The sequence below is a fragment of the Panicum virgatum genome, chromosome 8N (assembly GCF_016808335.1).
Source record: "Panicum virgatum strain AP13 chromosome 8N, P.virgatum_v5, whole genome shotgun sequence".
Taxonomy (NCBI): Eukaryota; Viridiplantae; Streptophyta; class Magnoliopsida; order Poales; family Poaceae; genus Panicum; species Panicum virgatum.
Window position 1 is genome coordinate 33,092,615 of NC_053152.1, and position 27,361 is coordinate 33,119,975.

Consider the following 27,361-nt stretch of genomic DNA (forward strand, 5'->3'; position numbering starts at 1 on the left):
AAGGGAGAAAAAGAAAAGAAGAAGAAGAAAAGGAGAAAAGGAAAAGGTAGAGAAAATAAACAGGAAAAAATAAAATAAGAGAGAAAAAGAAAAAAGTATAAAGAAATAAAAAGGAAAAATTTCTCATACTTTGCGAGTGTTATGTTGTTAATTTTTTATTTAGCTAAAATAATATTCCTTCTATATTTCAAGTCTCGCAGCAACGCATGGGAAATCACCTAGTATTTACTGTGTCGCTGACCCTATGACTGACAATTATATTTGAATGCTTTAATTGATACCCAACTATCAGTTTGGATAACTCACTACGGAAACCCGACAGTTGCCGTGTGTGTATAAAAACCTTTGTCGTGTGCCGCACATGGCAAACAAACATTGGCAAAGAGGTCTTTTGCCGCGAACCTTTTATCGGGCATACGGCAAAAAGTTTGTCATGTGTAAAAAAACACTCAGCAAATATTTTTTTTTGAAAAATAAGAAAATGTTTTGAAAACAGCAAAAAAAAAATATTAAGTTGAAGATGACCCCACTGCCCAACCATCCGCCCGCTCCATCGAAGTCACAAGTCTCGGCATTTTTCACGCGCTACACGCCGCTAGCAATATTCACGCGCTATTGGGATTCGAATTCACGACCTCCCCCTCGCGTGTAACCTCCTCTACCAAAGCACCATACACTCATTTGTATCTATACTCCATTTTCATTCCCCACATATTATACTAAACCGAGTGTAAATTGCTTGTTTGAGACCCTAAATGAATTTAAATAAAAAAATTCTCAGCTACAAACTTTCATAACTTTTACTATTTCCCCATCCGAAGTCGTTTACAAAATTTAAATCTCACTTTGCCATGTGCCAGATCTAGGGCACACGACAAAGCTTGGTCATTTTCCGTGTGCCTTGATCTAGCACACGTCAAACATCTATTTTTTAAAAATTTCTACACATCCGGAGTATCGAAGAAGTTTCGAAATGAGAAGAGAAAAAAATTGTATTACTTTGCCATGTGTAGAAAACACACAGTAAATTTATTAATTTGCCATATGCCAAAATAAAGCACACGGCAAAATATAGCTTTGCTGTGTAAAAAAAAAGGAACACGACAAAGCATGAGATTCTTTGCCGTGTGCTCGATAAAAAGCACACGGCAAACAACCGGGTACACGGCAAAGTGCCGGTTTCCGGTAGTGACTTAAGTGTTTATAAAAACTCAGTCACTTGACAAAGAGACAGACCCACAGTTTAATCCGGAATTTTTGGTGGGGCAGCCAGGAAGGCAAGAGGAAAACATGTTGGGTTGTATGGGATGACACGATAAAACCAAAGTTCTTCGCTGGGCTTGGTTTTAGGGATATAGAGCTTTTCAATTTAGCTCTACAAGCAAAACAAGCATGCGGAATTTTGCAGGATGAGAGTTTACGTGGTGCTCGCATTTTGAAATCAGTATACTATTCGGCAGGGGCTGTTCTGTCAGCGCAGCTAGGATCAAGACCATCCCGTATTTGGCGCGCAATATTAGACAGAATGGATGTGCTGAAGCAAGGCCTGATCCGTCGAACAGGGACTGGTGAAACTCCAGAAATTGGAATATGAATTGGCTAGGATCCCTTGGGCCGGTTCGCTTGTCGACCGCACCTGCTCCTAAACTGGTCGATGAACTGACCGACTCCATGACGGCTTCATGGAGCAGATAGGAGCTGACGAAGTTCTTCGCACCGGCTGATATGGATGTGATGATTAACATTGCTAGCACCTAGAGACAGGAGGACTTCACAAGAAGAGAGTTTTCTTTATGTTTTGCCACTGCATAGGAACATGGATTGTTATATCTTTATTTATGTTTTTGAACAGGTTGATTGAAAAGCAAACATTCAAATCACTGGCCGTTTGTATAATAACTGCTTAAATGTTCTACAGGCCGATACAGGTACCCAAGCTACTCTTTCCATTCCCTAGAGTTTGTGTAGCGATTTTATTAAGAACACTAACGCTAGGAGGATAACAAGCAGGATTGAAATCACACAAGGAACGTCAACAATTGCTAATTGTTCCTTTCCAGGCACCCCTAGCCTAGACCCTTGGACCATTCCCCTCGCCGCACCGCGAAGTTGCGCTGACGACGGTGAAGTTCTGCGGCGTCTTCCAGGCGTAGGTGAAGGAGATCTTGGACCCCTGGAACAGGGTCGTGGCCAGCATGCAGAGCTCATCCATCACCTTGATCCGCTTGCTGTCGATGGGTTCGACGCTGGGCAGGCGGTTGCAGCGCACGTCGACGTAGTCCTGCGGGCACTCGCACAGGTTCTCGAAGGTCACCCGGTACTCCGGCTGCCCCTGCACGACCTTCCCCGTCTTCTCCTGCGAGACCTTGATGTCCGACAGGTGACAGGTGCCACCTATCTGCTGCGCGCTGCCCGTGAGAGCATGGCAGGAGATTAGGGCAGCGAGGACAAGAAGGACACCGGCCTTGGTGGCGGCCATGGATCTCTCTTTGATTCTTTTGGTTTGATCCTTCTTGATCGAGGTGGCGGATTGATGTTGCAGTGGATGAAGATGGGTACAGTGCCCTGTTGGACTTTATATAAGCAGAGTGGGATTTGGGTTTAGGGAGGAAATAAGTATGAGATAAATACATGCCTAATATACATTATGGCCTTTATTTATTGATTTCCAGAATCGGCCAAATAAAAACATGCCTTTCATATTGAAATCGAAGTACTACTAAATAATTTGTCCTTGTTTTTGGCAAGGTTAAGTGCGTAATGTGGATACTTTTAAAAGCACATCCATTATTCTTCTTTTATTTTGGTAGGGAGATCTGTTCTTATGAATCAATGGTGCGCCATGAGATTGTTGGGATTCTTTAATTCTAGGCAAGTCAACCCAATACTACAAATTGTGGTACCAGCTGGTCCAGGGCCCTGTTTGGAAGATTAGCCCAGGAATAATTTAGAGTGCTAATCTTTAGCTCTTAAGTGGTAGGCCAATGTTTAGCCCAAGGGGGTTCTTTGTAAGGATGGGAAACGGATAGCAGATATTCGAATTATCCGATATCCGTATCCGTATCCGTTTAAATATCAATATGAATATCTGTATTCGAATTTAATGTGGTAGTAAAGTAGATACATCCGAATCCGGTTTTCATTGATTTTCTCTATCTGATTCCAGATTCGTATTCAACAATATCCGACACTATCCGTATCCGTTTTCATTCAAAGACTATTTAAAAAATTATATTTATTTCTTACCACCCATATTATTTTTTTATAATAAATATATAATATAAAAGATTAAATTTACTTTTAAATATTCTTATTTTATCTCAATATTACTTCTATATTTTTATTTATATATAGTAAAATTATTTATATGTTTATTGCAATATATTTTTAGTTCTAATTTTATTTTATGTATTTACTTATTAATGATAAATAAATTATTTTTAACTAGATATCTTTATTATATTATTATATTTTAGTTTGTACATGTATAACGATTTTATAACTAATAAAGAAAATAGCTAAATGTTAGCTCGTATAGCAAGTCAATATCCGAATTCGAATCCGAATCCGAATCCAAGACATCCGTTTTGCATTCATATCCGAGAATATCCGAATCCGTATCCATATTCGATTTAAAATGTGGTAAAAAGTGCTATCCGAATCCGATTCCATGCGAATCCGATCCGTTTCCATCTTTAGTTCTTTGGATGCATGGGCTAATTTTGATTTAATATGCACACACACTAATAAATGCACCAACTCCCATCCTCTATCTCTCCTATTCCCACAATACTCCCGCCATTTTTCAGCTGCTGCTGCTTGCCGAGCGGCTGCTTGGCGCGCTGCTGCTGCTTTGCTGCTGCATGCCGCACAACACTACTGTGTTTATGCTTGCCGCGCTGCTCTGTTGCATACGCAGAGCAATGCAAGGATTCAAAATTCATGTGCACATATTATGACACAAAAAAAAGAGTTTTTGTCCATACACATGAAGAGTCACATATAGCACACAACGTGCATATATTAGAACAGAAAAAATGTAATTGTCCATTCAATTGAAGTCTCACATATAGCACCCAAGTTTTTTAATTTTAACTGTCACACATAGCACACAAGTCCTCTCTGGACCGATACAAATACATTTCAGTGACCATTTAACAAAGCAGCAGCTATCTCATCACTGAAAGCATTCATGTTGCTATCTTCTATGAGCAGTTCATCTGATTCATCATCATGCCAACTTCCATGATCAGACGGCATTGGGTTATAGTTTGCATACTCGTCACACATAGCAAAATCTCTACCTCGTATTCTGCTTTCTCGAAAGAAATTATGAAGAACCATGCATGCTACAATTATTCTAGCTTGCTTACGAGTTGGAAATTTTGGCATATTCAACAGTATCCTGAATTTCGTTTTCAAAACTCCAAAAGACCACTCTATGACATTTCTAATCGGAGAATGTGCATGATTAAAGGTCTCTTTTATACCTGCTGGTGGTGGGCCGTTCTGCCAATGCTCCACATGGTACCTTGTACACCGATACGGAGAAAGATAACCCGAACAGTTTGGGTACCCCACATCAACTACATAATACTTCCCTACATATTGAAGTTCATAATGTCAGATATATGACCACTAGAAAATGAAAACTTACTTAGAGGGCATAGGCAATACATTACATGGAGGTGGATGTGGAAATTTGTTATCAAATGTGGTCATTGCATCTTTGAATACTCTCATATCATGAACAGAACCAGGCCATCTCGCAAGCACAAATGTAAATCTAATGTCAAAATCACAAACAGCAAGCACATTCTGGGAAGTATAGTTGTGTCTGTTCAAATGGTGCACTATCTTCCCTTTTGCAACCACCATCTTTATATGTGTACCATCTATTGCACCTATATAGTCATTGAAGTGTGGCTAGGAATCTGGATTTTCTATGTTGGGGTGAACAGTTGAAAATTATGGGTCCTTTGGAGCAATATTGTCGGCTGCTAACTTCAGGATACTAGTCAAAATTGTGTCAAATGTGCGACTAACTATCTCCATCGATCTCCTAAACCGATCCTCAGCCTGCCTAATGGACTGTGGTGCACCAACAATCCATAGAAACATAGCTACAACCTCTACGGATGGCATTCTTGATGATGATTTTAAGCCATAGGAGTCAACCAAGATGTTTAAACAAAGGCCTCTCAACCCTAAATATATTGTAGCTAGATGTATCACGTGATAGATAGTGTCCTCCTAACCCATTGTATCCTGGATTCACCTTCTAGCCTCCCTGGTAGTTTGTCAAAGTGTTTTTCGTAATACATACCGAATATGGTGGCTGCTTGCACCATAAATTCTTGGCTCCTCTTCAAATTATTGTGGGCCATGGCAACAATCTCATCATCACTTGATGTTGCATCACCTTCATCGTCACTTTCTCCATCACTTCCTTCCTCACTTGCTTCATAGTCGCCATCCTAATTGCAGAAATAAAACAACATGTGAGAACATGGATAAAAAAATATATAAGACATCCGCAATCAATATGTAATTAAACCCACAGAATCCATGTAAGACATCAAACATTCATCAAACCAGCACAACTTAAGGTTCATGGCACCAACACAACATAAAGGTTCATCACAGCAACACAACTTAAGGTTCATGACACCAACACAACTAAAGCTTCAACACAGTAGCATAGCTAAAAGTTCATGACACTAATACAACTCTATCTCTCTCTAAGACAAATTATTGTCCCTGCAATATCTCTGGATGTAATTAAGCCTTGCACTTGCATTGGGCAGCCCACAGAAGAAATGCCTCTGGAATGGATCTTTGAATATCTTGCCAATTGTATAGACCTCCACACTATCATCAGCTATCCACAATCAAATGCCAACTCTTGACACCTTCTGATTGAATTCTCCTTCTCTTTTTTGGCTTCCAATTTTGTAGCTTGTGCTTGTTGAAGGGCTTATTGGTTGACATCCACAGATTCAGAGAATTTAGTAGCAATCTGTTTCATGATTCTAACTATTGGGCTCTTGGATTTCTTAATAGGACTTGTACATGTGTTGGTAGTGCTACACGAGGGTCTCTTCAAGCTGCGGGTACTTGTACTCATATGGGTGCCACCAAAGTCATCTGCATCCTGTCCCCCATCATCTTCATTATTTTCTTCTGCCTCATAAAAGTCTTGGCCTGGAATATATACTATAGTCCCATCCACAGTGTTGCCATGAAACATCACTTCAAGGTCATCCAAATATGGTGGAGGACCATACTTCAGTTTCTTCAACCATGGTTTCCCCCTTTAGTAAACAACATTAAGGTCAGGTAAGCTAAATTGATGAAAGCATTAAGGTGGAGAGACTCAGCATAAAAGAATTCATGAAGCCACGGAATAGGAATATACCTTTGTATTTTTTCCACCAATTTGATTCAGCATCAACAGTGCCATCTAGATTGCGGCCTAATCCAGTGTATGTTTGCCTCATGCGCCAAAATGAATACAAACTTTAATTTCATTCTTCATCTGCTGCCTATCATGCTTAAGTCCCGTTTGCAAGTAATAGCCATCGATTATAGCTTGGTACCCAGACCCATTCATTTGTCCACCAACGTAATTCCCTAAACGCAATTGCTCAATGCACAACCTTAAGAATTTAGCAAAATTTTCGTCAGACCAATTTGCCTTGGTTCTTCATATCTAAAAGACACAACAAAAACATGGAATACCATTCAGGAATATGAACATATTTGATTGTAAAATAAACATGTAGGTCTGATGAGATTATCATGGAACCGCCAGAACTGTCGAGGTGCTCGTTGATGTCTTCATCTTCATCTCCAGATTCTATGTTCTCGTAGGCGGCCGCCTGTGCTTGTCGATGACCGGTAGTGGCAGCGGATGCAGCTCGACCACCACAACCCCTGTCATTTCGGCGGCCGCTACCACACGCACGTTGACGTGCGGGTGCCGACATGGCTGCAGCATTGCCTCCGCCGCCAGCAGCCCGTGAGGGCATGGGGCCGCCACTTCCTCCATCTCCGGTCGATCTCGACCCCGCGGCACCGAAGTTGAGCTGCCGCCCACGAATAGGAGGCCTACCACCATTGCCGGTGCCGCTGTTACAGACAGTAGGTACCCCTAGTGTGCGAGTGGCACGAGGTGGAGGGTGAACAAAGTCCTACGTGGCGGCTGCATCTTCAACGTTCCGGACCAGAGGAAGTTGGAGTACTCCGTGAAATGGGCTAACTCTGCCGCAGCCGCATCCTCGGAGTTGAGGTCAAAACCACCAAGGCCCGCTGCCGCCGCCGCACGGGTGAGCGTGGACGTGGCCAGTAGCAGATGCCTGGGAGAAGAGGTTGAAGTCGGTGGCGGAGGAGCTCGGATCGGACGGAAAGTTGGAGAACAAATTGTGGGAGCCGTCGGCGTCCATCTGAACCGTGGGAGGTTGACCATGGCGGAGGGCAGAGCAGATCTGAGGTGGCGGCGCAATTTGGGATTGGAGCGGCAGCAGCGGATTCTGGGCGGCAGCGGCGCGGATGGGAAGGAGGGACCTGGCTCTGGGCGACGATTGGCCGGTGGAAGGGACGAGAAGTAGGCTCCCTGGGCGGCGGCGGCGGGGCGCGGCGCAGGCGGACGATGGTGTACGGCTGGCTGGCAAAAGGGACGAGGAGCAGGCTTTGTGCGCCAGCCGGTCGGTGGAGGAGACTCGCCGCAAGGGTTGGGGTGCGGCCGGTGGAGATCAGAGCCGCCGCAGCAAGGGTTGGGGCTGCGGCGCTCGCTCTCGGGACGAGGTAGGGGATGACAAACGGTGGGTGCGGATCAGATAGTAAATGTCCAGTGAGGCCCACAGAACATTATCCCTATTAGCATCCCTTGGAGGAGCTAATGATTTGGGGTGGGCTAATGCCTTTTAGCCCAAAATTATCCATCCTGTTTGGGTGCTTAGGGCTAATTTTGGGCTAAAAGTTGGAGGGCTAACAATTATTCCTGGGATCCAAACAGGGCTCAGGTCGTGATATTTTCAAATGAATCATTATTCTTTTTTAATTTTAACTAGCGAAGATCGCATGTATATTTGGAGAATCTAGAAAACAAGAATTAATTTGATTCAAATACATCAAATGAATGAACTATTTGCACTATGTGCGTTACCAAACAACTCGTTTTTATTCTCTCTCTGCTGATTTAGTCTCCTCATGTCATCCTCCGTCCTCTTTATCCACCTTCAGCACCTCTGTAATTTCTCTAGTTTTCAATCTTATGATCGAAATCGATAAACAATTGTTGGCGATCATGACAGCTAATCCCATGAACTTGCATAACCTTTAAGAATTTTCACAAGCTAAGCATATTGTGGAAGACCGAAGTTACTTGCTTGGTGGTTTTATAACTGCACAAGGAGAGTTCTCTCGTAGTTGTGTCATTGTAATTATCTTCCTTTTAATGAACGTGGTCAGGTATGTTTGAAAAAAAGTTACTCCGTATTCTGCTCCATCTCACCGCTGAATACAACAAAAGTTTGGTTGCCATCTGTTAACAGTCAACAAATGCCAAAACTAGTTACTACCTCATTTAATTAAAGTTAAATTTATCGAGCCATTTTCCTATATTTAAAATTAAATAAATAGAGCCGAACGAGTGAAATAAAATATTCTTATGTGTATCTGCTTCAGTTCACTATTCATGGACGATCGGCCAACTAATTCAGCTGTTGCTAGAGCTAATATAAACTAATGATGTATTAATGTGGCCGGTTTGTTAAATGCAAGATCAACTAAGCAAAAAGAGAAAAGGTTAATTCTACCGACGCAGGTAACAAAAAGAAACTAGCAGTGCATATAGGAACAATAGGTGGTGATCGATCAGCAAATTTCCGTACATAAATGTTTCAGAGTAGCCCAAACATGTATGTCCTTTCCTTAGAGTTTTGAGTCTCAGTCATTCCAGAGAATTTTAATTTGAGCATCCATACATTCCATGTTTTTTCTGCATTTTTCAGCAGTTATGGGAGTTTCGTCTGTGATGTGCAGAAGCAGCCAAGCACTATCTTGGAGATCAAAAGAAATTATTTGGCCGGATATGTATGAGGCCTCTTGTACGTGCTTGCTCTCGATACCAGTGCCAAAGTCACGGAGCAGGTTGACACGTGACGTTGATAGTTTGAGATTACTGAATACAAATTATTTGTTTAATCAAGTCTCCAAGTTTTGATTGCCAATGTCGGGTAAATCATCCTCCATTCCCCATTTCTCGCTATCCAAAAATAAAAAACAAAAATAACTTGTAAATTGTACATAAGATATAGAAAAATTGTTAGAGGGTCAAAACATATAGAAAACTATTTTTGTGCAAAAGGCTCTCCAGATGATAAGTTAGAGAGTAAAGTTTAGAAAAAACTCTTGGAGATGCTAACTGAACCATTTCCGGAAATAAAACCCGTGTCTAGCAGAAATTGGCTACGACATAAACCAGAGCTCCAAAAATAGATTGGCTTGGTTCAATTATAGGTCCTCTGAATATGCGAACCAAAATCATAAGCAGTGGTTTGGTTTCCACGTGCACACCACCCATTTTTCAAATGGAGCCTCGTACCTTTCTCGCTCTACTATAAATAGTGTGGCCAGGTCTCAAAAAGGCTCCTTTTCACGCCACAGGCTAAGCTCTGGAACTCAACCCGAAGAACATGAGCAACATGGCACCATCCGTGAATGTCCTTCTTCCTGGCTTTCTTCTCCTTCTCCTAGCCCATGGTAATCACTGTTCCTCTCTGTACCTAGCTTCCTTCAGATGGTTGTGAATTGTATTTATATATGTATATATATATAATTACATATTGATCGCTGATGGCGGTTATCAGGGGCGAGGTCGGAGAAGTGCACGCCGGCGAGCGTGGAGGTGCTGCAGACGAGCAACGGGGAGAAATCCGGGCTCAGCCCGCTGTTCGATGTGAGTGTGCGGAACAAGTGCGAGTGCGCGGTGCGAGGCGTGCTCCTCCGCGCCGAGGGCTTCACGAGCTCCGTCCCCGTCGACCCGAAGCTGTTGCGGAAGGAGGGCAACGACTACCTCGTCGGCGACGGCAGCCCGATCCCGAGCGGAGGCGAGGTGCAGTTCCGGTACGCCTGGGACCGCGCCTTCGAGATGGGACCTGCTGCCGTGCAGGAAGACTGCTCTGGGTTGCACGAGTCCACCGTGTAATCCAATGCGACGGGCCGGGTCCGTCCCTTCCTTCCAGCAAGCAGGCAAAACAAATGTGGTAACCAAGAACACTGTTGGATTACTCGGGTTCCACCATTATATTTCTGGTAACAAGAGCTTCAAAATAAGATTATACTTAAATATGTTTAGATAATACTTATACATACCTGTGCGTTACCACAGGTGAATAAAATTCAATGCGAAAAAGGAGTAAACATGCCAATCTAGTGCTCCCATTATCTGTCCGTTCGCCCTGTTTCTCGTGTCATGGCTTGATCGGACCGAGCCACCTCTGCAAATCACCTTGCCAAGGTAGGCTTGATGTTGAAGCCCCTCTTCTCGATCCGATGGATCGCGGATGACCACCTTGCCAGTTGCCACGGTTCAACTACGTAACTTAACCAGCTCAGAGGTATGTCCAGCAGGTTTATCTCTTCTGGAACCTTCTACTAGATTCGACAAAGACTCTGAGGGGCCGTTTAGTTCCCAAAAATTTTTTGAGCCAGATTGACCACTAATTAGTAGTATTAAATAAAAATTAATTATAAAACTAATTACACGGATGGACGGGAAATCGCGAGCCGAATCTATTAAGGCTAATTAATCTATTATTAGAGGTTGATTACTGTAGCACAACATTATTTAATCATTGCATAATTAGGTTCATTAGATTCGTCTCACGATTTCACCCGGGGTTATAGAATGGGTTTTGTCAATTATCCACATTTAATACTCCAAATTAGTGGTCAAACATTACAAATTACTGTAGCGCGTAAAAAATTTTGAGAACTAAACAGGCTCTCATATGGGCTTGGCCGGTGGATACAGTTGCATGACAGGTGACACATCTATATATACTTCTATACTATAAAGATCGAAAACAATTGAAAACGTTTTTACTCAAATTGGGTCCACCGTACCTCTCACATTGGACCTACTTGTCAGGGCCGAGGGAGGTGGGAAGAGGTGGAGACCCATGGAAACTGCATGTTATGGGATGTTTCTTCCAAAATCTATTTTTTTCACTATGTGCGATCGTACCCGCCCGCGTACCCGCCCCCGCCCGTTGCTCGCCTCCTCCCGCTTGCCGCGCCACCGCCTCCTCGCTAGCTGCTCGCGCGCACGCCGCCGCCTCCTCTCCTCTGCCTCCTCACGCTCGACCGTAGACCGCTCCACCCCCCTTCCGCTGCTGTCGTTGGTCCTCTGCGCCGGCCTCCCCATCAAGGTCCGCCTCGTGCAGAGACGACCACCCGCCGGCTGGGGCGGGCAGGTCTGGGAGCGAGGCACGCGCCGCGGCGAGGGAGGCCCGTCCGGAGGACGCGGACGAGATCGAGGACGACGAGGTGGCGCCGCGCCGCTGCCCGTGCCCATGCCGGAGGGCCCCGCCCCGACTAGGAGGACATGAAGGCGGTGGCGGAGGAGTTCCCGGCCGCGGTGAGGCGACGCTTGGCGGAGGACGAGTTGGAGGAGGAGCGGCGGGACGAGGGGGTACTCGAGCCCCTGGCCAACATCGGAGGCGACCTGGACAAGGAGCGTGGTGAAGCTGGGGCAGGCGGGTCCGGGAGCGAGGCGCGCGCCGCGGTGAGGGAGGCCCTGCTGGACGCGGGGCAGAGCTTGACCCCCGACCCGCAAGGGAGCGGCGCGAGGCAGAGCCCGGTGGCCGCGGGCCGCTGTGTGAGGAAGGCAGGAAGCGGCGGGGCCGGAGCCTGACCGCAGTTGCACGGGGAGCTGGGCGGAGCCAGAAAGTTGATTTTTTCATTATTAGGGGGCCAACCATACAAATTTATATAAAACTTTAATCAAAATTTAAATTTCTAATGTAAATTTGGGGACCATTCTCCGCCCCTGGCCATGGACTGGACGAGGAGGTGGAAGGAAGAATCAGGAAGCCTACGAGGAGGGCCAGGTGCCATCTGGCGATTCTCACACCACAAGAGCTTCAGCCTCTTGTAGCGGCGCTGATGGCGATTCTCACCCCTCCAAAAAGATTCTACACAAAGCAAATGGAGTGTCAAGCTAGTAAAAACTCTCCTGACAATTCTAATGGAAGCCACACAAGCCTAAGCACTAGTACTTCACAAATCGGGGGAGCTCCTACACAATTCTAATGAGCAAAAGCACAAAGCCAAACCTAAGCTAACTAGATACTCAAGGACAAGGATACACAATCCAAATCCAAGAGCTCAACTTGCTTAGCTACACAATCTAAGCAAGAGCAACTAATTAAGCTACACAAGCTAACTAGTTACACTAGAGAGCAACTACACAAGCACAAGATATAGATGAATGTAAATAAAAGGCTTGTGATTTGGAGAATGCAAACCACCGAGAAGAGTAGACAAAATTGACACGGTGATTTTTATCCCAAGGTTCACTTGGTTGCCACCAAGCTAATCTTCGTTGAGACAAGCTTCAAGGTTGCCGCCGATTCTCTTGCTAGTAGTGACTCTCAAGTCACACTCTCCCACGTGGAGTGCTCACATCGAGCTCTAACACATGATCCGGCTGAACCACTTGTTGCTCTTCACGTCTCGCTCAACTAGAGTTGCTCTTCGCGGCTCCCGCGGGGTGAGCACAATACCTCTCACAATCTCTTCTCCGGAGCACCGCACAATTTTCTTGCCGATTTCAATGGAGCCTCTTGCCACCAAGCCGTCTAGGAGGTGGCAACCTCTAAGAGTAACAAGTACACCGGCTTGCAACACGATCACCTAATGCCACTCGATGTAATCTCTCAAAGCAATCGCACTAGAATCGCTCTCTCACTCGATCGGATGATTACTATCAAGTTAAAGTATCGGATGATTACTATCAAGTTAGAGTGAGTAGAGGGCTCTCAAGCACTCTCACACAAGGACACCAAGTCCCCAAAGTGCTCAGTAACCACAAATGGCCAGCCACACCCTCTATTTATAGAGGGAGGCACCAAACAAGCCGTTATACTCAAAACCCGTGAAAACAGAGTTTTCGCGGACTGTCCGCCTCACAAAAACCGGACTGTCCGCCATTCAATCCCAACGGCTAGATCTGCAATGATAATGTGTCAGAGTCGACCGTTAGAGCCTTCGCGGACTGTCCGCTCCCTATTGGCGGACCGTCCGCCGTTCAGACACTCCGAACACTCAGAGAGAGCGTCTCTGGACAAACTTAAAGTTTGAGGGGCAGACCGTCTGCACCCCTTGGGCGGACCGTCCGCCCTTCACATCGTGCAACCCACTAGAATCGAAATCGTCTCTGGACAATTTCTCAACTAACATGCGGACCGTCCGCACCCCAAGGGCGGACCGTCCGCACTTCACTCTTAAATCCCACCAGAGACCCAACACGTCTCTGGTCAATTTGTTAAGTGACCTGCGGACCATCCGCTCCCCTTGGCCGGACCGTCCACAGTCCAACCTTTCAGCCCAAGCTAGAGAAACAACATCTCTGGACGATTTCTTTAAAACACCTGCAGACTGTCCGCACCCCAGGGGCGGACCGTCCGCAGTACGGCCTTCAAGCCCAAACAGAGCTGCAACCTCTTTGGACAAAAATGAATTATACTTGCGGATTGTCCGCCCTACCGGGCCGGATCGTCCGCCCGTCACTTCTTTTTCCCACAAGTTGATCAACATCAACTCCAACACCTTTTCCTTTGCAAATGTGCCAACACCACCACGTGAACAACACCATGTGGATGTGTGTTAGCATTTCACAAATATTTTCAAAGGATTTTCACTTGATCTCACCACGCCACTCGATCCTAGCAACATCACAATATTAGATTGCTCAAGTGGTACTAGATGACTGATATGCAAATAAGTTTGCCCCTCTTGATAGTACGGCCATCTATCCTAAATCCGGTCATGCACTTCTCTACACAATTTTTGACCGGTGAAATGAAATGCCCTACAAGTTATACCTTTGCCTTGCGCATTTCATTTCATCTTCCCAAATATTGATGCCACACAAGCACCAAACTTCATCAAGCCTTTTGACCATCATCATGAGTCAACACTTGGCTTGATCTTTCTTGAATGATATGATCCACTCCATATCATCACATGTCCTCTTTGGTTCATCGATCTTGATCTTGCTCGCTCTTCACCGTTGCCTCGGTCCATCGGCGTCAAATCTTGCCCAAGCTTCACCGCCTCGCGGTCCCTCACTTCAAAGTCTTGACTTGCCCTTCTCCATTGCAACCGGTCCATCAAGTCAAGCCTTGTCTTGATCTTCTCCACTTTGGTCACATAACTCCATGTCATGTCTCATATGAGCATAGCATCAACCCTTAGCCATTTCTCCTCCATGGCACATGTTGATCATACTAGTGTCTTTGTGTGGACTAATCTCCTATATATCTCAACATAAACACTTATTAGTCCACCTAAATTGTCACTCAATTACCAAAACCAAACGAGGGCCTTTCATTTGTCCGTAGCAATGTACGGATATAATAGCCTAGTAGGACTAAAAGTCTAAAAGACATCAGTATTTGATATATGCAGTGTGCACACACGGACGTGTATGTGATCCATGTCGCCCTCGGTTTTTTTCGTTCTGTGGAGAGACTGGGGACCCTGACGGCCACAGCTTCACATGGAGCATGGGTACACGGAAATTTCCTTGGTGGACTTGAGCGGCGTGGGAGTCTACGTCTAGGACAGTGACACGATGTGAAGCCTTACCAGTGCTATGGGGTAGCTGTGAAACCAATTGACTAGTTGAATTGGGATACTCCTCTGTTTTAACAGAATGTTAGAAGGACGCTTGTTTTACTAGAATAACCAGGCCATCTGTTAGATTGTGTGCAAATTTGAAACAATAGGCACTGCAACATATAATCATTTTCACCAGCGGTCCCAGCCAGTCCGGCTAATAACCATTTTTCACTGTGAACTTTAATCTCCATTACATACTTACATCGAAATCTGCGATGCAAAAATTTCAACACTACTTACTTTGACATCTGCGGTGCAAAAATTTCACCACTGGTACTTACGAAACCGCTGGTGAAAATAGTGGCGGTAAAATCTTTCGATCAAGGTCGTTGGGCCACAAACAAAGTATCCCTTGTGCTTAACACCCTGTTAGAGCATTTCCAAGACCTTCTCCAAATCACGCTAGCTAAATCTCATTTAGCTATATAAAAGGTGGGAAATCCAACAGCTTCTTTATCCAGTCCTTTCTCCACTCCATCCCCTCCTCCATGGCCGCCCCTGATCCATGGATCCGCCATGGCCGCGCCGGCCGAGGAGGAGGTCTGCGCCGCCTGGAGCCCGCACCGCCACAACCAAGGAGCCTGTGACGCAGCGGCTCCTCCCTCCGCTCGAGCACCGCCGGCTCGGCCCAAGCTCTCGGGCGCCACCGCGGCCACCAGTAGGAAGGGGAAGAAGAACGTGGGAGCCTGCCGCCCGCGCCGTCACAGCTCCTCCCTCTGCTCGAGCACCACCAGCTCGGCCTGAGCTCTCAAGCACCATCGCGGTGGTTAGCGGGAAGGGAAGGAGAAGGCAGGAACCCGTGCCGCCGCCGCCCTCCACTCGAGCGCTGCTGACGCGGCCATCCTCCGTCGCGGGCGGAGCTCGACGCTGCCAGCGCGGGCCCTCCTCCATTGCGGGCAGAGGTCCTGCGCCTCGGGCAGGGCCCTCCTCCGCAGGTAGACGGGGGGCGCGTGCGAAGGCGTTTGCCGAGCGGTGGCCTCTCGGCATAGATGCCGAGCAAGGTGCCTAATATCCCGAGTGGGATATCGAGGCCTACCGGATAGCTAGACTATTGGAACCAAGTTTTTCTGTTTTTGTTTTAAATTATTAGCTATCCAGATTTTTTAGAGAATCTTTTGGAGTTGCTTTTAAAGAGGTAAAGGGGATGTTTGGGAGAGCTCCGCTCTAATAAAAACAGCTCCACTCCATGAAAAAAAAAACCCAAACAGGTCAGCCAGCTCCACTCCACACCAGGAAAAATTGGCTCCACTCCACATTTTTTGGGAGCTCCTCAAGAGGTGCTTCACCAATTTGTGGAGCTGGTGGAGTTGGGAATAATTACCCAACTGCCACTGGTTACACATACCCCTTCACAAGAATTAGAAAAAGTCAACACAGTACTGGAGTCTCCAGACCCGTGGTGGCTCCGCCCGCCAAAGCTGCCGGGGCTCGCCCGCCGCTGATGCCACCTCTGCTCGCCGGCGCCCAACGCCGCCTCCGCATGCCGGCGACCACCGCGCGTTACTTGCCGCCGATCGGGGAGAGCCGCTCGCAGAGCCGGCTGTCGGGAACCGCTGCTCGCCGGCGCTCCTAGCTGCCAAGGAGCTTGCCGCCGCCACCGCTCAGAGCTCACAACGCTTGGAGCTCCCCGCTGCCTAGGCTCCCCACCGCAGCCCCCGCTCTCGCAGGAGCTCGCCGCCACTGCTCAGAGCTCACGCCGCTCCGAGCTCCCCGCCCTGGGGCTTGCGGAAACCGCGGTCGCCGCCGTGCTCCCCAGCAGGGACTCGCCGCCCCCACTCTCGGATCTTACCACCGTCGAGAGTTCCCAGCCCCGCCCCTGCCCTGGGCTCGCAAAAATAGCGGCCTCCACCGAGCTCCCCCGCAGAGGCTCGTTGCCGCCGCTCGGAGCCCAGCCCCGCCAGGGGTCGCCGCCACCGCCGTCGGTGATCTCAGAGCTTGCTGCCCCCACCCTCGGATGTCACCACCGCCAAGCGCTCCTAGCCCCCCTGCCCTGGGGCTCGCGGAAACCGCGGCCGCCGCCGAGCTCCCCTGCGCCGAGCAGGTCCCGCCACTGCCGAGCTCCTCCTCCGAGAGCGCCAGCCCCGCCTCCCTTGCGCGGCCACGAACAGGGAGAGCACGTGAAGAGACGACTCAGACGAGGTAGAAGATGACCCGACAAGCGGGACCCGTGTGGAAGTGAGGGGCAGTTTAAATGGGCTATTGGGCTGACGGGGTGGAAGAAGTTGGGCTGGCCTTTTAAAGTGGTGGAGTGGAGCCACATAATCCCAAACAGAATGGACTGCAAGCGGTGGAGTGGAGTGGAATTGGTGGAGTGGAGTGGCTATTTTGGGAGTGGAGTGCTCCCAAACAGGCCCAAAGTTTCTTTGCTATCTCACTATTCTGTATTTGTCATGACTGCTGATGTGTATGTAGCATGTTGTTCATGTGAGTCATAACTATAAGCACTTCAACCCCACTCCCAAATAGACACATCTCGTGCTTAAAATCTTTGATCTACGAGTTTTTTTCCTCAACAGAAAATGTTCCCCTTTACGTGCTCAGATCCACTACTCACATTTGTCCATCGCAATGTCCAATGGTGCACCAATGTACATGGTCACTCGCCCATTTTTTCACATGTTTAGCGTATCGTGTTCCATTTAGGCCCTGTTAAAGTAACTCCTAGAGATTAGCAAGCAATACTTCTAGCTAAATTTAGCTAGTGCCAAGGTCTGTAAAAAAAATAGAAAGATCTGCAAATGGGTGGGAACTGTTGTCGCGAAAGATCGACATATCAAGCCCGAGAGCACCGTTCGCCAAGCTCAGAGCTCAAACGCTTTCAAACCGAGGCGTGCTATTCAATTTGACATGTAAATTGACAAGGAATTGGCAAACGTTAAATTCAAGAGCGTATTGGCTGGATTTCCGAATAACTCTCACACATCGTATCGGCAAGGCGCTGCCGATACAGAAAACGACAAACGATCGGGACAAACTGGTATTAAAGTGATCAGAGGGGATCGGTAAAGACTGCCAATGCAGGTAACAATGGTCTACGGTTGGCACCCATTACAGGTATCACCCTCCAAACTCCTCAAGTACCACAAGTTTCTCGAAGGAAAATGCACCCACAACAGGTGATCCATAGGGTTCGCCTAACACACACCCCAAGCCCTGATCCGGAGATCAGGTTAATTCGCTCGCCCCTGCTAAAAGTTCTAATCACCAACTTCTCATATGTGGATCTCCACCCACGCCAAGACTATCATCACCATATCCCACACATACACATGCAAGGCAAGCAAGGTATCTCAACCATAAAACATGGTAAAGTAGGAGTACAAGGAATTCAGGTATAAAAATAGGCTATACAGGTTCATCTATAGTATAGATGAAGTAATAGCGTAACTAGCACGCGATTCCTAATAGAAAATTAGATCATAGATGGGCGTGAATCTGATGGTTCATGTAGAACTCCTGGGTCTCTTGGTACTCCTGGTCATTGGTCAACTCCTCAACGACAGGTCCTATTCGTAATCACAAATAAGTATAGAGACCAAAGTGCAAAAGTGCACAAACATATCCAAATAAGATTCAAATCACATCAAAATCTACTATAACTGGTAGATCATGATTTTAGAAGAATTATAAAACTAGTTTCATAATTTTCATAGGTCCGGTTGATTTATTATAAGTTTTCTAAGCTTAAAACAATTTCTAGAATTGTTAAAGGATTTTTGGAAAACTAAAACACATAGTAAGTGGCACGTGGTAGCCCCAAGGCGGGACACCTGTTGTGCTGATGTCAATCATGATGTCAGCATTACATTAGTGTGACATCATCGTCAGGGTTAGGTCTGCTACATCATTAGTGGGCCTATTGACGTCAGCGTTGACCGAACAACGCTGACTGGTCAACAGTCAAAGGGTCATCGCGGTGTCCACTGGCCAGATGGGGCCACTATCAGCTACCTAGGGACACCAACAAGTGGGTCCCACGGGTCAGATTAGTCACACAAAAAGGAAAAAGGGTAAAGGCTAGCTCAAGTTAGTGGGCCGAGAGTTAAGGCTATCTCCAGAACGAGCGGGTCGGCTTAGCCGGCCCAAGAACTCAACTCGGCTCCTTGGTTGATATGCCGGCCGGCCGGCCTGGGATTTTCCCCTTTTTGGCTCAGTTTTGGATATGTTGTTTCTGCATTTAAATAGTCATCAAAGCTTGTAGAACTCATTAGTGTTAATGAATTTTGCAAGATTATGGCCTAAAGTGCGTGAAATCCGGCGAAATGTTGGTGGTAAAAATCATCGAAATCGACCACCAACACACCCCCACACCTAGGCTTTGCTCGTCCGGAGCAAACGAGTCGAAATATATCCAAAGGAACAAGCTAAGCCTAGGGTTATGAATTCAAAATATGCATAAGAGTTATTTCTCAGTTTCTCCTTCATACCTAGGATTCTAGGTGACTAACACCATCACTTCCACCTATTGATCGTCAAAATAAATCAATGGAGATCATGACAAGTCCTTCATCATAGATCTTGGAGAGTTTTCAGGAATTTTAAAAAAACAAGGCAAACTCTTTTGTATGCTCAAGCAACTCGATCGCTCAAGGTGTTTGATCCTCACAAGGCTTTTTGTGAAGCCTCTCCTACCTCTAACAGGTATATGTGGAGTTCAAGGTAGGGATGAATGCATATCTTTTCTATTTGTTTTGCAAGTGCAAACATTATGTCCCTGATTAACTATGCCATCCATAGACTTTGGTCATGTGCAACTGTAGGTGGAGATAAATGTCTGTCAAATGGCTCTTTGATTTTGGCTTCTTTCATCTTTCCCCTTCTTCTTTTCTCTCTCTTTTTTTTACAATATGCGCAAGATTGCAGCTCACACTTTTGAGTCTTTTGATTCTTTTTTTTTGGTTGGGGGGCGTGAAGAGTTGTATGATAACAATATTTGACGGATTGTGATCAGTGGCGTGTATGTGAATGACCGAAGTAATTGGATGAGCAAAGTGTAACTCGCGAAGCAAAATTGTTTGAACAAGCTCAAAATATAGAAGATAGCTATATATGTGAACTTGAATTGTATTTTTTCTGATATGTATATGGCTCTGGATAGGACTTTGGCCACTTAATTTGAAAATTGTAACCCTTTTCATCATGTACTCAAATTGCCTAATTTAGCAGCTGTTACATTTCTGGTCCTCCAATTTTTTATTTGGTTTGGAAAATTGCATGTGTTAAGACCACCTCAAGCTTCATATGAACATATTTAGCTATCAAGGACTGGTACCATCCTACCGAAATTCATCGACTCCTCTGGATGGGCTTCATGTGTATTTTTACATTAAAGTAATCAAGATATCTGAAATTGCAACAGAATTTGCTATTGATTATGCTTCTAGAGTTCTCATCAAATTTTGACACATGTTTACTTGTCATTGGGCAGCGGATAGATCCAAAGACGACTACAATCCGAAGACTCACCAGTTGACTGACCAGATCTGTTTGCTTCTCACTGGACAGGACTTGCCCGGTTGATATATGCAGTGTGCAAGGACACACGCGTAGCTGTTCGGACGTGTACGAGTGTTAGTGACATGTCGGCCTCAGATCTTTGTTCCTTGGTTAGAAGACTTTGACCACTGCACAGCTTCACTAATCACATGGGCATGGCTACATGCTAGGAAATTTCTTGGAAGACTTCGTGATGCGAGTCTCCTTCTAGAGGGCCCTATCTGAAATGCCACTTCAGCGATAGCCCTGAATCGTCCCATTGACTATTTGACCTGAGCTTCTGGCTCGTCTCACTCAATACACTTCTTAGGATTGTTTCACACTGATTGAGCAACCCCGCTTCATACGGTTAGATGTTTGGAGCAACGGAGACCAATGTTGATTATCCACTGAAAAACGCCTTGCTATGATTAACATGAAGAACTGAATCACAAAGGAATCCTATTTGCAGCATGCCATGTGCCATTCATGTGTGTCATAACAATGAACCCAAATTCTCAACTCGGAGATGGATAGTGCCAGCAATCTTCAGTTACAGCTCCAGCAAAATAACATAGATAAAAAAAACTAAGGCTCTTTACACCAAACCATCAACCAAGTTCCAAAAGCTAACAACTCCTTTATCCACCACTCACATTTGGTTGGCCATCACAAGATCCAAGCTCGCACCAATAATGTACTTGCCCACTGGCCAGTTTTCCTTCGCATTTTCAGCATAAAGCGAAACAAAAAAGCATGCGGAACTGATAAGTTTCCAAAGGCACCCCTGATCATGGTAATCTGTATACCAACCAAAAGCAGAGCACGAGCAGTGGCAGGTTTCAGACTAGAGATGCATCCACAGCACCCCGTTTGGTTGTCTGGACTCTCTCTCTCTCTCTCTCTCTCTCTCTCTCTCTCTCTCTCTCTCTCTCTCTCTCTCTCTCTCTCTCTCTCTCTCTCACACACACACACACACACACGTCTCCTACACCTATTCCCTCTATAAATAGAGGGGCATGGCATCACAAGCACCGTTCCGTGCCACAAGCAAAGTAAACATCGAGAACCCATCTGAACTGAACTGAACACCCACCACCATGGCACAGTCCATGAAGCTTCTGATTCTCCTCCCTGCCCTTCTCCTCCTCCTCCTCGTTCCAGTACAAGGTACCTTTTCTTTTCTTGATTGTTTCTCTTAAGGAATGTAATCAGCAGTTGAGCCAAACTCATTTCTCTTCTTTCTTCGTGGTCGTTCATGGCGGGTCGTCAGGGGCGAGGCCGCCGGCGGCGAGGTCCAAGAAGTGCGCGGCGTCGAGCGTGTCGGTGGAGCAGGCCAACACGGGGGAGAAGGCCGGGTACGACCCGGTGTTCGAGGTGGCCGTGCGCAACACCTGCGGCTGCGCCGTCCGCGGCGTGTACCTCCGCTCCGAGGGCTTCGCGAGCTCCGTCGCCGTCGACCCGCGCCTGTTCCGGCGCGAGGGCCGCGACTACCTCGTCGGCGACGGGCGCCGGATCGAGCCCGCGTCCGCCGTGCGCTTCCGCTACGCCTGGGACCGCGCGTTCCGGATGACGGCCGCAGCCGTGCACGACGACTGCTCCTGAGCGACGGCGCGCGAGCTGCCCCACCGATCGATCGATCGATCTCCGGCGAAAGCGAGCTGATCGAGTTGGCTGCCAGTCCAAAGGGATTGCTACCGGCGAGGCCGTCGGATTCCGTCCTGCCAGAGCAGAGGAGCCTTCAGCGAGTGAAGTGCGGTAGCCAGAGTAGCACCTGTAACGAGAGCTTTCTTTTTTCTTGGTATTTTGGAGATACTCGTTGTTGTTGTCGTTGTCGTGGCAGTATACTCACTTTATTATACACATGTTTACAGTTTGTTGACTAGGAAAAAGAAAAATTTTGTGCTCATTAAGGTGTTCATTATTTTATAATTATAAAAAGTCGACTAGTTTGGCGAATCATAATACCTGGACTTGTAGTTAAGTAGTATGCACTTGCTAGTAATAACAATATTAAGATCCTAAATGGCATGTGAAGTATCCATGCACAAACCGGTTTCTCAGGAACAGAAAGCATAAAGCGTGATGATCCAGCTTTCCGTTGCAGAGATTTTCAGGAGCTGTGAATGATTGGCTGGTCGCCTGCTAGTACTTAACAGCGAAGGAGCTTAGTCGCTAAGGCATGCGTTATTCTTGCAATTGCCTTCGAAGTTTCTGATGCTGGCTGACCATATAGACTACATTCGTTCGATCAAAAAGAGGCGATCAGCCGATCACTGGTGAAAAAGTACAGACCTACTGTTGGATGACCTTGAGGTAAAGAAATGCTGCGAGATTGGTGGAAGGCACAGCATTATTTTTTACCGGAAAGCGTGAACAATCCATCGGGTTGCTTGGGAGTAGGGCTGGACCAAAAACTCAGTAACTCGCTAACTCGACTCGCTCATTAATGGATCGGCTCAAACTCGACTCGTTTTATAATGAGCCAGCTCGTATTATAACAAGTCAGCTCGATTTATATCGAGCCAGCTCGAGCTGGCTCGCAAGTTGCTCACGAGCCATAACAAGCCAAGTTAATTCTCAAGCCAGCAATTGAAATTGGCTTGACCCATATGGCCATACATCCCTCGGATGCTTGGTCCAGCCCAATTCTGAATTGTGGATCAATCGATGGATGAATTATGTTCTCCATTGTTAAAATTATAAGTACTTTGTGTTTGTTGCTCACTTGCTTTTATAATCTCCTTGTACAATATTTTTATGATTTGACTCGCGAGCCGAACAAGCTGGCTTAGGTTTTTAGCGAGCCGAGCCGAGCTAGTCTGCTGGCTCTTTTGTATAATGAGCCGAATCAAGCCAATGTGCTAACGAGCCGAGCTGTAACGAGCCGAGCTGGCTCGATATCCGGGCCTACTCGTGTGCAGCGTGTGCTAGCTTGAGGGCACGGCCGCGGCTGCGACGGAGGCGGCCGGAATTAATTGCACCGGCGGTGGTGAAGTGAAGGGCAGCGCGCGTGACTGCTTGTGTGATGCCAGCGGCGGCGGCGGCGGTACGTCGAGCGGTGGCCGGTGGGAGGTGGAGGCCGGCACGGGCCTGGCGTGTGGTTGGCATTCGCGGCGAGCGAGACAGTGGCCCCATCAGAGATTTCTTTTTCTGATGAAACTTTTCGAAAACCTGATTTTCGGGCTCACCCAAACTTTGCCGCCCAGGTTTATACCTCTGTTTGGCTTGGTTTCCATAATATATAACTTGCTGGTTGCTGCATGTTGGACTCGCCAAGTTTTTTTGCTTCATTTTTTTCTGCCATACTCCCTCTGTTCTAAATTGCAGGTGGTTTTAACAAAATTAGATGTATAATTTTTGTCATACATCTAGATATTGTTTATCTAGGTGTATAGAAAAATCTATGTATCTAGATTTATCAAAACAACGTACAATTTGGAACAGAAGGAGTATTTATTTTCCGCCAAGTTTTGTTTGGAGGACCGCCTCATTCTTGGCGTGCTGGAACTAGCAATGTTCTGCCAAGGTGCAGAAGTAATCCAAACAGGAACCCAACCCAGCAGTAGCACAAAATTGAAGTTGGCTCCTCACTTTTTGTAGGCATAACTGGTGTATCATCCAACTGATAACAACCAAGTAGCTTTGCAACAGTACTTAGTTCAGGTGGTAGACCGATTGCTGATAGACCAGCTGAGATAAGGTTGCACGCACGACATTATTGGAGGAAACTTTGGCTTTATTTTCAATGTTCACCCATGCCTGGAGTCTGGAGGCCTAGGCAGCCACTATCTAGGCAGCCATGCTACTAGCAACACCACCGTGGACTGGTTCACTAGGAAATATCTAGCCTCGTGTTGCTTGCTTGGTTGCTAAGATTCGCTGGAGCTGGGATCCATTGGCAGCTTTTCTATTTGCAAGGATATGGGTCATTTTTTTTTGAAAGGAGGATTTGGGTGCTTTCAGCATGATTTATTTTAGCTTCAGATACTATAGCATGAAGCCATTTTATAAGCCCGTGCTAAAATAAACTAGAAGCCGGATGAAACCAGGTTATTTTTGCTTCACCGGATTTGGATTCACTAGTGAAGCTGTTTTGGATGAAGTCGTGCCAAACGGCCTCTAAGTAAACAGTGGGTAGCTACACCTTTCTTAGGCAGTTTTCCCGCTTTAATCTGACAGCTTCAAGGTTCACAATGTCTCCATGATTATTGAACAAATATTATCAAGGGACAGAAGTGGATCATCAACAAAAGAAACAGAGAAAATTGCCTACTTCGGTGGATTTAATTTAAAAAATGGACCAGGTTAACGTGCAACTGGTCGCGCTAAACAGTAGCGATCGACCCTATGCTGCGCTGCCATGTGCCTTCTATCTGTTTTACGGGGCCAATTGCTAGTCTTTTATCTCCTTAACTGCTCACAGGTGCCTTTATCAACAGAAGGAGCGAAGAATGCACAGTCTAAGTCAGAAGCCGTCGATTTCACAAGTGACATGAGCGATGCAAAATGGATATATTTTCTTCAAATGATCACTGCTCTCTCGTCAATTGTTCGTTGTTAAATCCGTTTGCACCGTTACGTTTCTTGAAATAAAATCTCCGAAACAAGATCCATATTTAATATCTTATGAAGTTGTTTTATGCGCCAGTCAAGTTATATTGATTGCAAGGAGTAACTTATGTACAAACTACACAACAACTTATGCATGAAACTTATGTACAAATTAATAGATAATTTTTTTATTGATGCAAATTAACAAAATATATAGATGTTATGTATCAAATTTATATATACAAACTTATGTTGTATGCCTATTTTTTCTAGTGACTACTTTAGACAAATGTATCAACTTGTAAAGATTGGGTAATAAATTGTGTATAGACAATATCATATAGTATATATGTTAATAATTTAAATAGAGATAATTTCGTAAGTTATGTATATTCATAGAAATAAACAACATAGAGGGTAAAATTAATTTTCATAGTAATTTATCTATATAATTTACTATCTGGTCCACACATAAGTTGCTACACAATTAGCACATAAGTAGCTACTGTATATTCAATATAAGTTGCTAGTTTATAAAAGATATTCCAAAATATATGCATCATGGATCTAGTTTTGTACATCTTATCGAGAAGAATACAATGATCCAAACAGATTTGAATTCGGACTAATCAAAAGAAAGTTATATTATCACTTTTTTATAATCAATCAATATAAAAGCACGTGGGCCACAGCAGCCCAGTTTCTTTTCTACAACGGGCCATGCATGGCAGGCCGCGTGAGGTCACGCACTCCTCGTGAGAGCATGGCAGGCCGTATGGGGTCACGCACTCCTCATGAGAGCGAAAGGTCGTGGTATACATTTCATAAAAAATCGTTTCCTGGGATCCAGATACGCTCCATTGCAACGCGACACAGCCCATTGTTCCATTTTTTATAGAGGCCCAGCCCAGTACAACGAAGGAAACCAGACCCACAGCCCATTGTTCTATTTTTTATAGAGGCCCAGCCCAGTACAATGAAGGAAACCAGACCGCCGCCGTGCACACGCTGGCCGTCGGGGTGGCCGCCGCCGCACTCGCCCGCTGGATCCGCGGGGGACTTGAGCCAGCACACGGAGCACCCAATCCCTCTCGGCGGCGGCGTTGGCGTGTGGGAGGAGGTCGCCGGCGCAGAATCCCAAGAAGGCGAGAGCGTCCGTGGACACGCCCGCGGCAAGGAGGAGGTGCGCGGCCGCAACGGCGCCCGTGGCGCCGCCCGCCGTGGCGAGGTGGAGGTGCCGCCGCCGCCGTGGGCTACTGTGAGGAGGAAGAAGAGGGAGGGAGGTGAGGAGGAAGATAGAGGAGGTCGCCGTGGACCTCGATCTCATGGCATAAGTGTCTATACGAAAATACGGAGCTATCCCATAAGCATGCAGCTGGGCCTGACTCAGTGACTCCATCCAAAACGTATCCCATGGCGTTCGTACAAGGAACGCGGAGTTGTAATGGAAAGATTACAAATAGACGAATAGTAATGATATTTCTCTAAAATTTGAAAATTATAATAGCATCAATGCAAAAAATAAAAAAGGCCAAAGCTGTGAGCGGGTAGGGATGGCAACGGGTATAAACCCGGCGGGTATCACTAACCCAAACCCGCACCCGCCAGGGTAAAATCGTACCGTTAAAAAATTCATACCCGTCGCGGGTATGATTTCATGCCCGTACCCATACCAGTGCGGTTTTTTTACCCGCGGGTTTCCCGTACCCGATAGAAGAAGCAACAAAATTTAATAGAAAGCATAAACAAATACACAATACATTATATGCAAATGAGTCTATGAGTAGGTAATCATCCATGGGAATGGAAGTACGTGAGTCTAAATCTCTCTTAGCATGTGATTGGACCTTATTTTGATACAATGCCTTATGACATTGGTATTTTAGGTTATATGTTGTTGGGTTTATTGTACCCACGGGTTTGCGGGTTTGGGTACTTAGAGAACAAACCCGCACCCGCAAACCCGACGGGTACGAAGTTTATCCCATTAAGAAATCCGCAGGTATAGAATTTAGTCTATAACCGCACCTTAACAGAGAAAAACCTATCAGGTTTCGGGTACCGTGTAACACCCGTATTTTCAAATTAGGAACCTAAATAAATTTGATTAGATTTTCTGTAGGCTCGATAAGGTTTTATTTAATTTATCTTGAATTTAGAGCATTTATCGCAAGCTTAAATAAAATAGTTAGCCATAAAATAAATGTAAGGAAAATAGGTTTGTGCATCTCATGCTGCCTTGCATCTTTTATTTGTTTGGCGTTCAATTTAAATTCGAATCTTTGTGTTTGAATTTAAATTGAAAGAGTTTGTTTTGTTTCAGAAAATGAAAAGGGTTTTTTTTTCTTTTACCCCTTCCCGCGGCCCGGTATTCCTTGCGCCGGCCCGTTCCCCGTCTCCTGGCCCAGTCCGGCCCAGCGCC

General features: G+C 46.1%; 3 protein-coding genes across 4 annotated transcripts; 2 read left to right on the top strand and 1 right to left on the bottom strand.

The window, feature by feature from the left end:
- Window positions 1-1,889: 1,889 nt before the first annotated feature.
- Window positions 1,890-2,479, bottom strand: LOC120684962. Its single transcript, XM_039966814.1, has one exon. It carries the CDS (start codon window positions 2,477-2,479, stop codon window positions 2,072-2,074), a length of 408 nt encoding a protein of 135 aa, XP_039822748.1. The 3' UTR covers window positions 1,890-2,071.
- Window positions 2,480-7,551: 5,072 nt separating this feature from the next.
- LOC120684963 lies at window positions 7,552-10,237 on the top strand. The gene is made up of 2 exons (XM_039966815.1): window positions 7,552-7,738; window positions 9,873-10,237. Exons 1-2 carry the CDS (start codon window positions 7,552-7,554, stop codon window positions 10,208-10,210), a joined length of 525 nt encoding a protein of 174 aa, XP_039822749.1. The 3' UTR covers window positions 10,211-10,237.
- Window positions 10,238-21,343: 11,106 nt separating this feature from the next.
- On the top strand, window positions 21,344-22,347 carry LOC120686867 (TPD1 protein homolog 1A-like). Of its 2 annotated transcripts, none has more exons than XM_039969060.1 (2): window positions 21,344-21,555; window positions 21,638-22,347. In XM_039969060.1, exons 1-2 carry the CDS (start codon window positions 21,486-21,488, stop codon window positions 21,988-21,990), a joined length of 423 nt encoding a protein of 140 aa, XP_039824994.1. In that variant the 5' UTR covers window positions 21,344-21,485; the 3' UTR covers window positions 21,991-22,347. The 2 variants fall into 2 exon arrangements, with proteins under 2 accessions (XP_039824994.1, XP_039824995.1); XM_039969061.1 differs by having other exon boundaries at window positions 21,392-21,555; window positions 21,659-22,347.
- The last annotated feature ends 5,014 nt before the right edge of the window (window positions 22,348-27,361 follow it).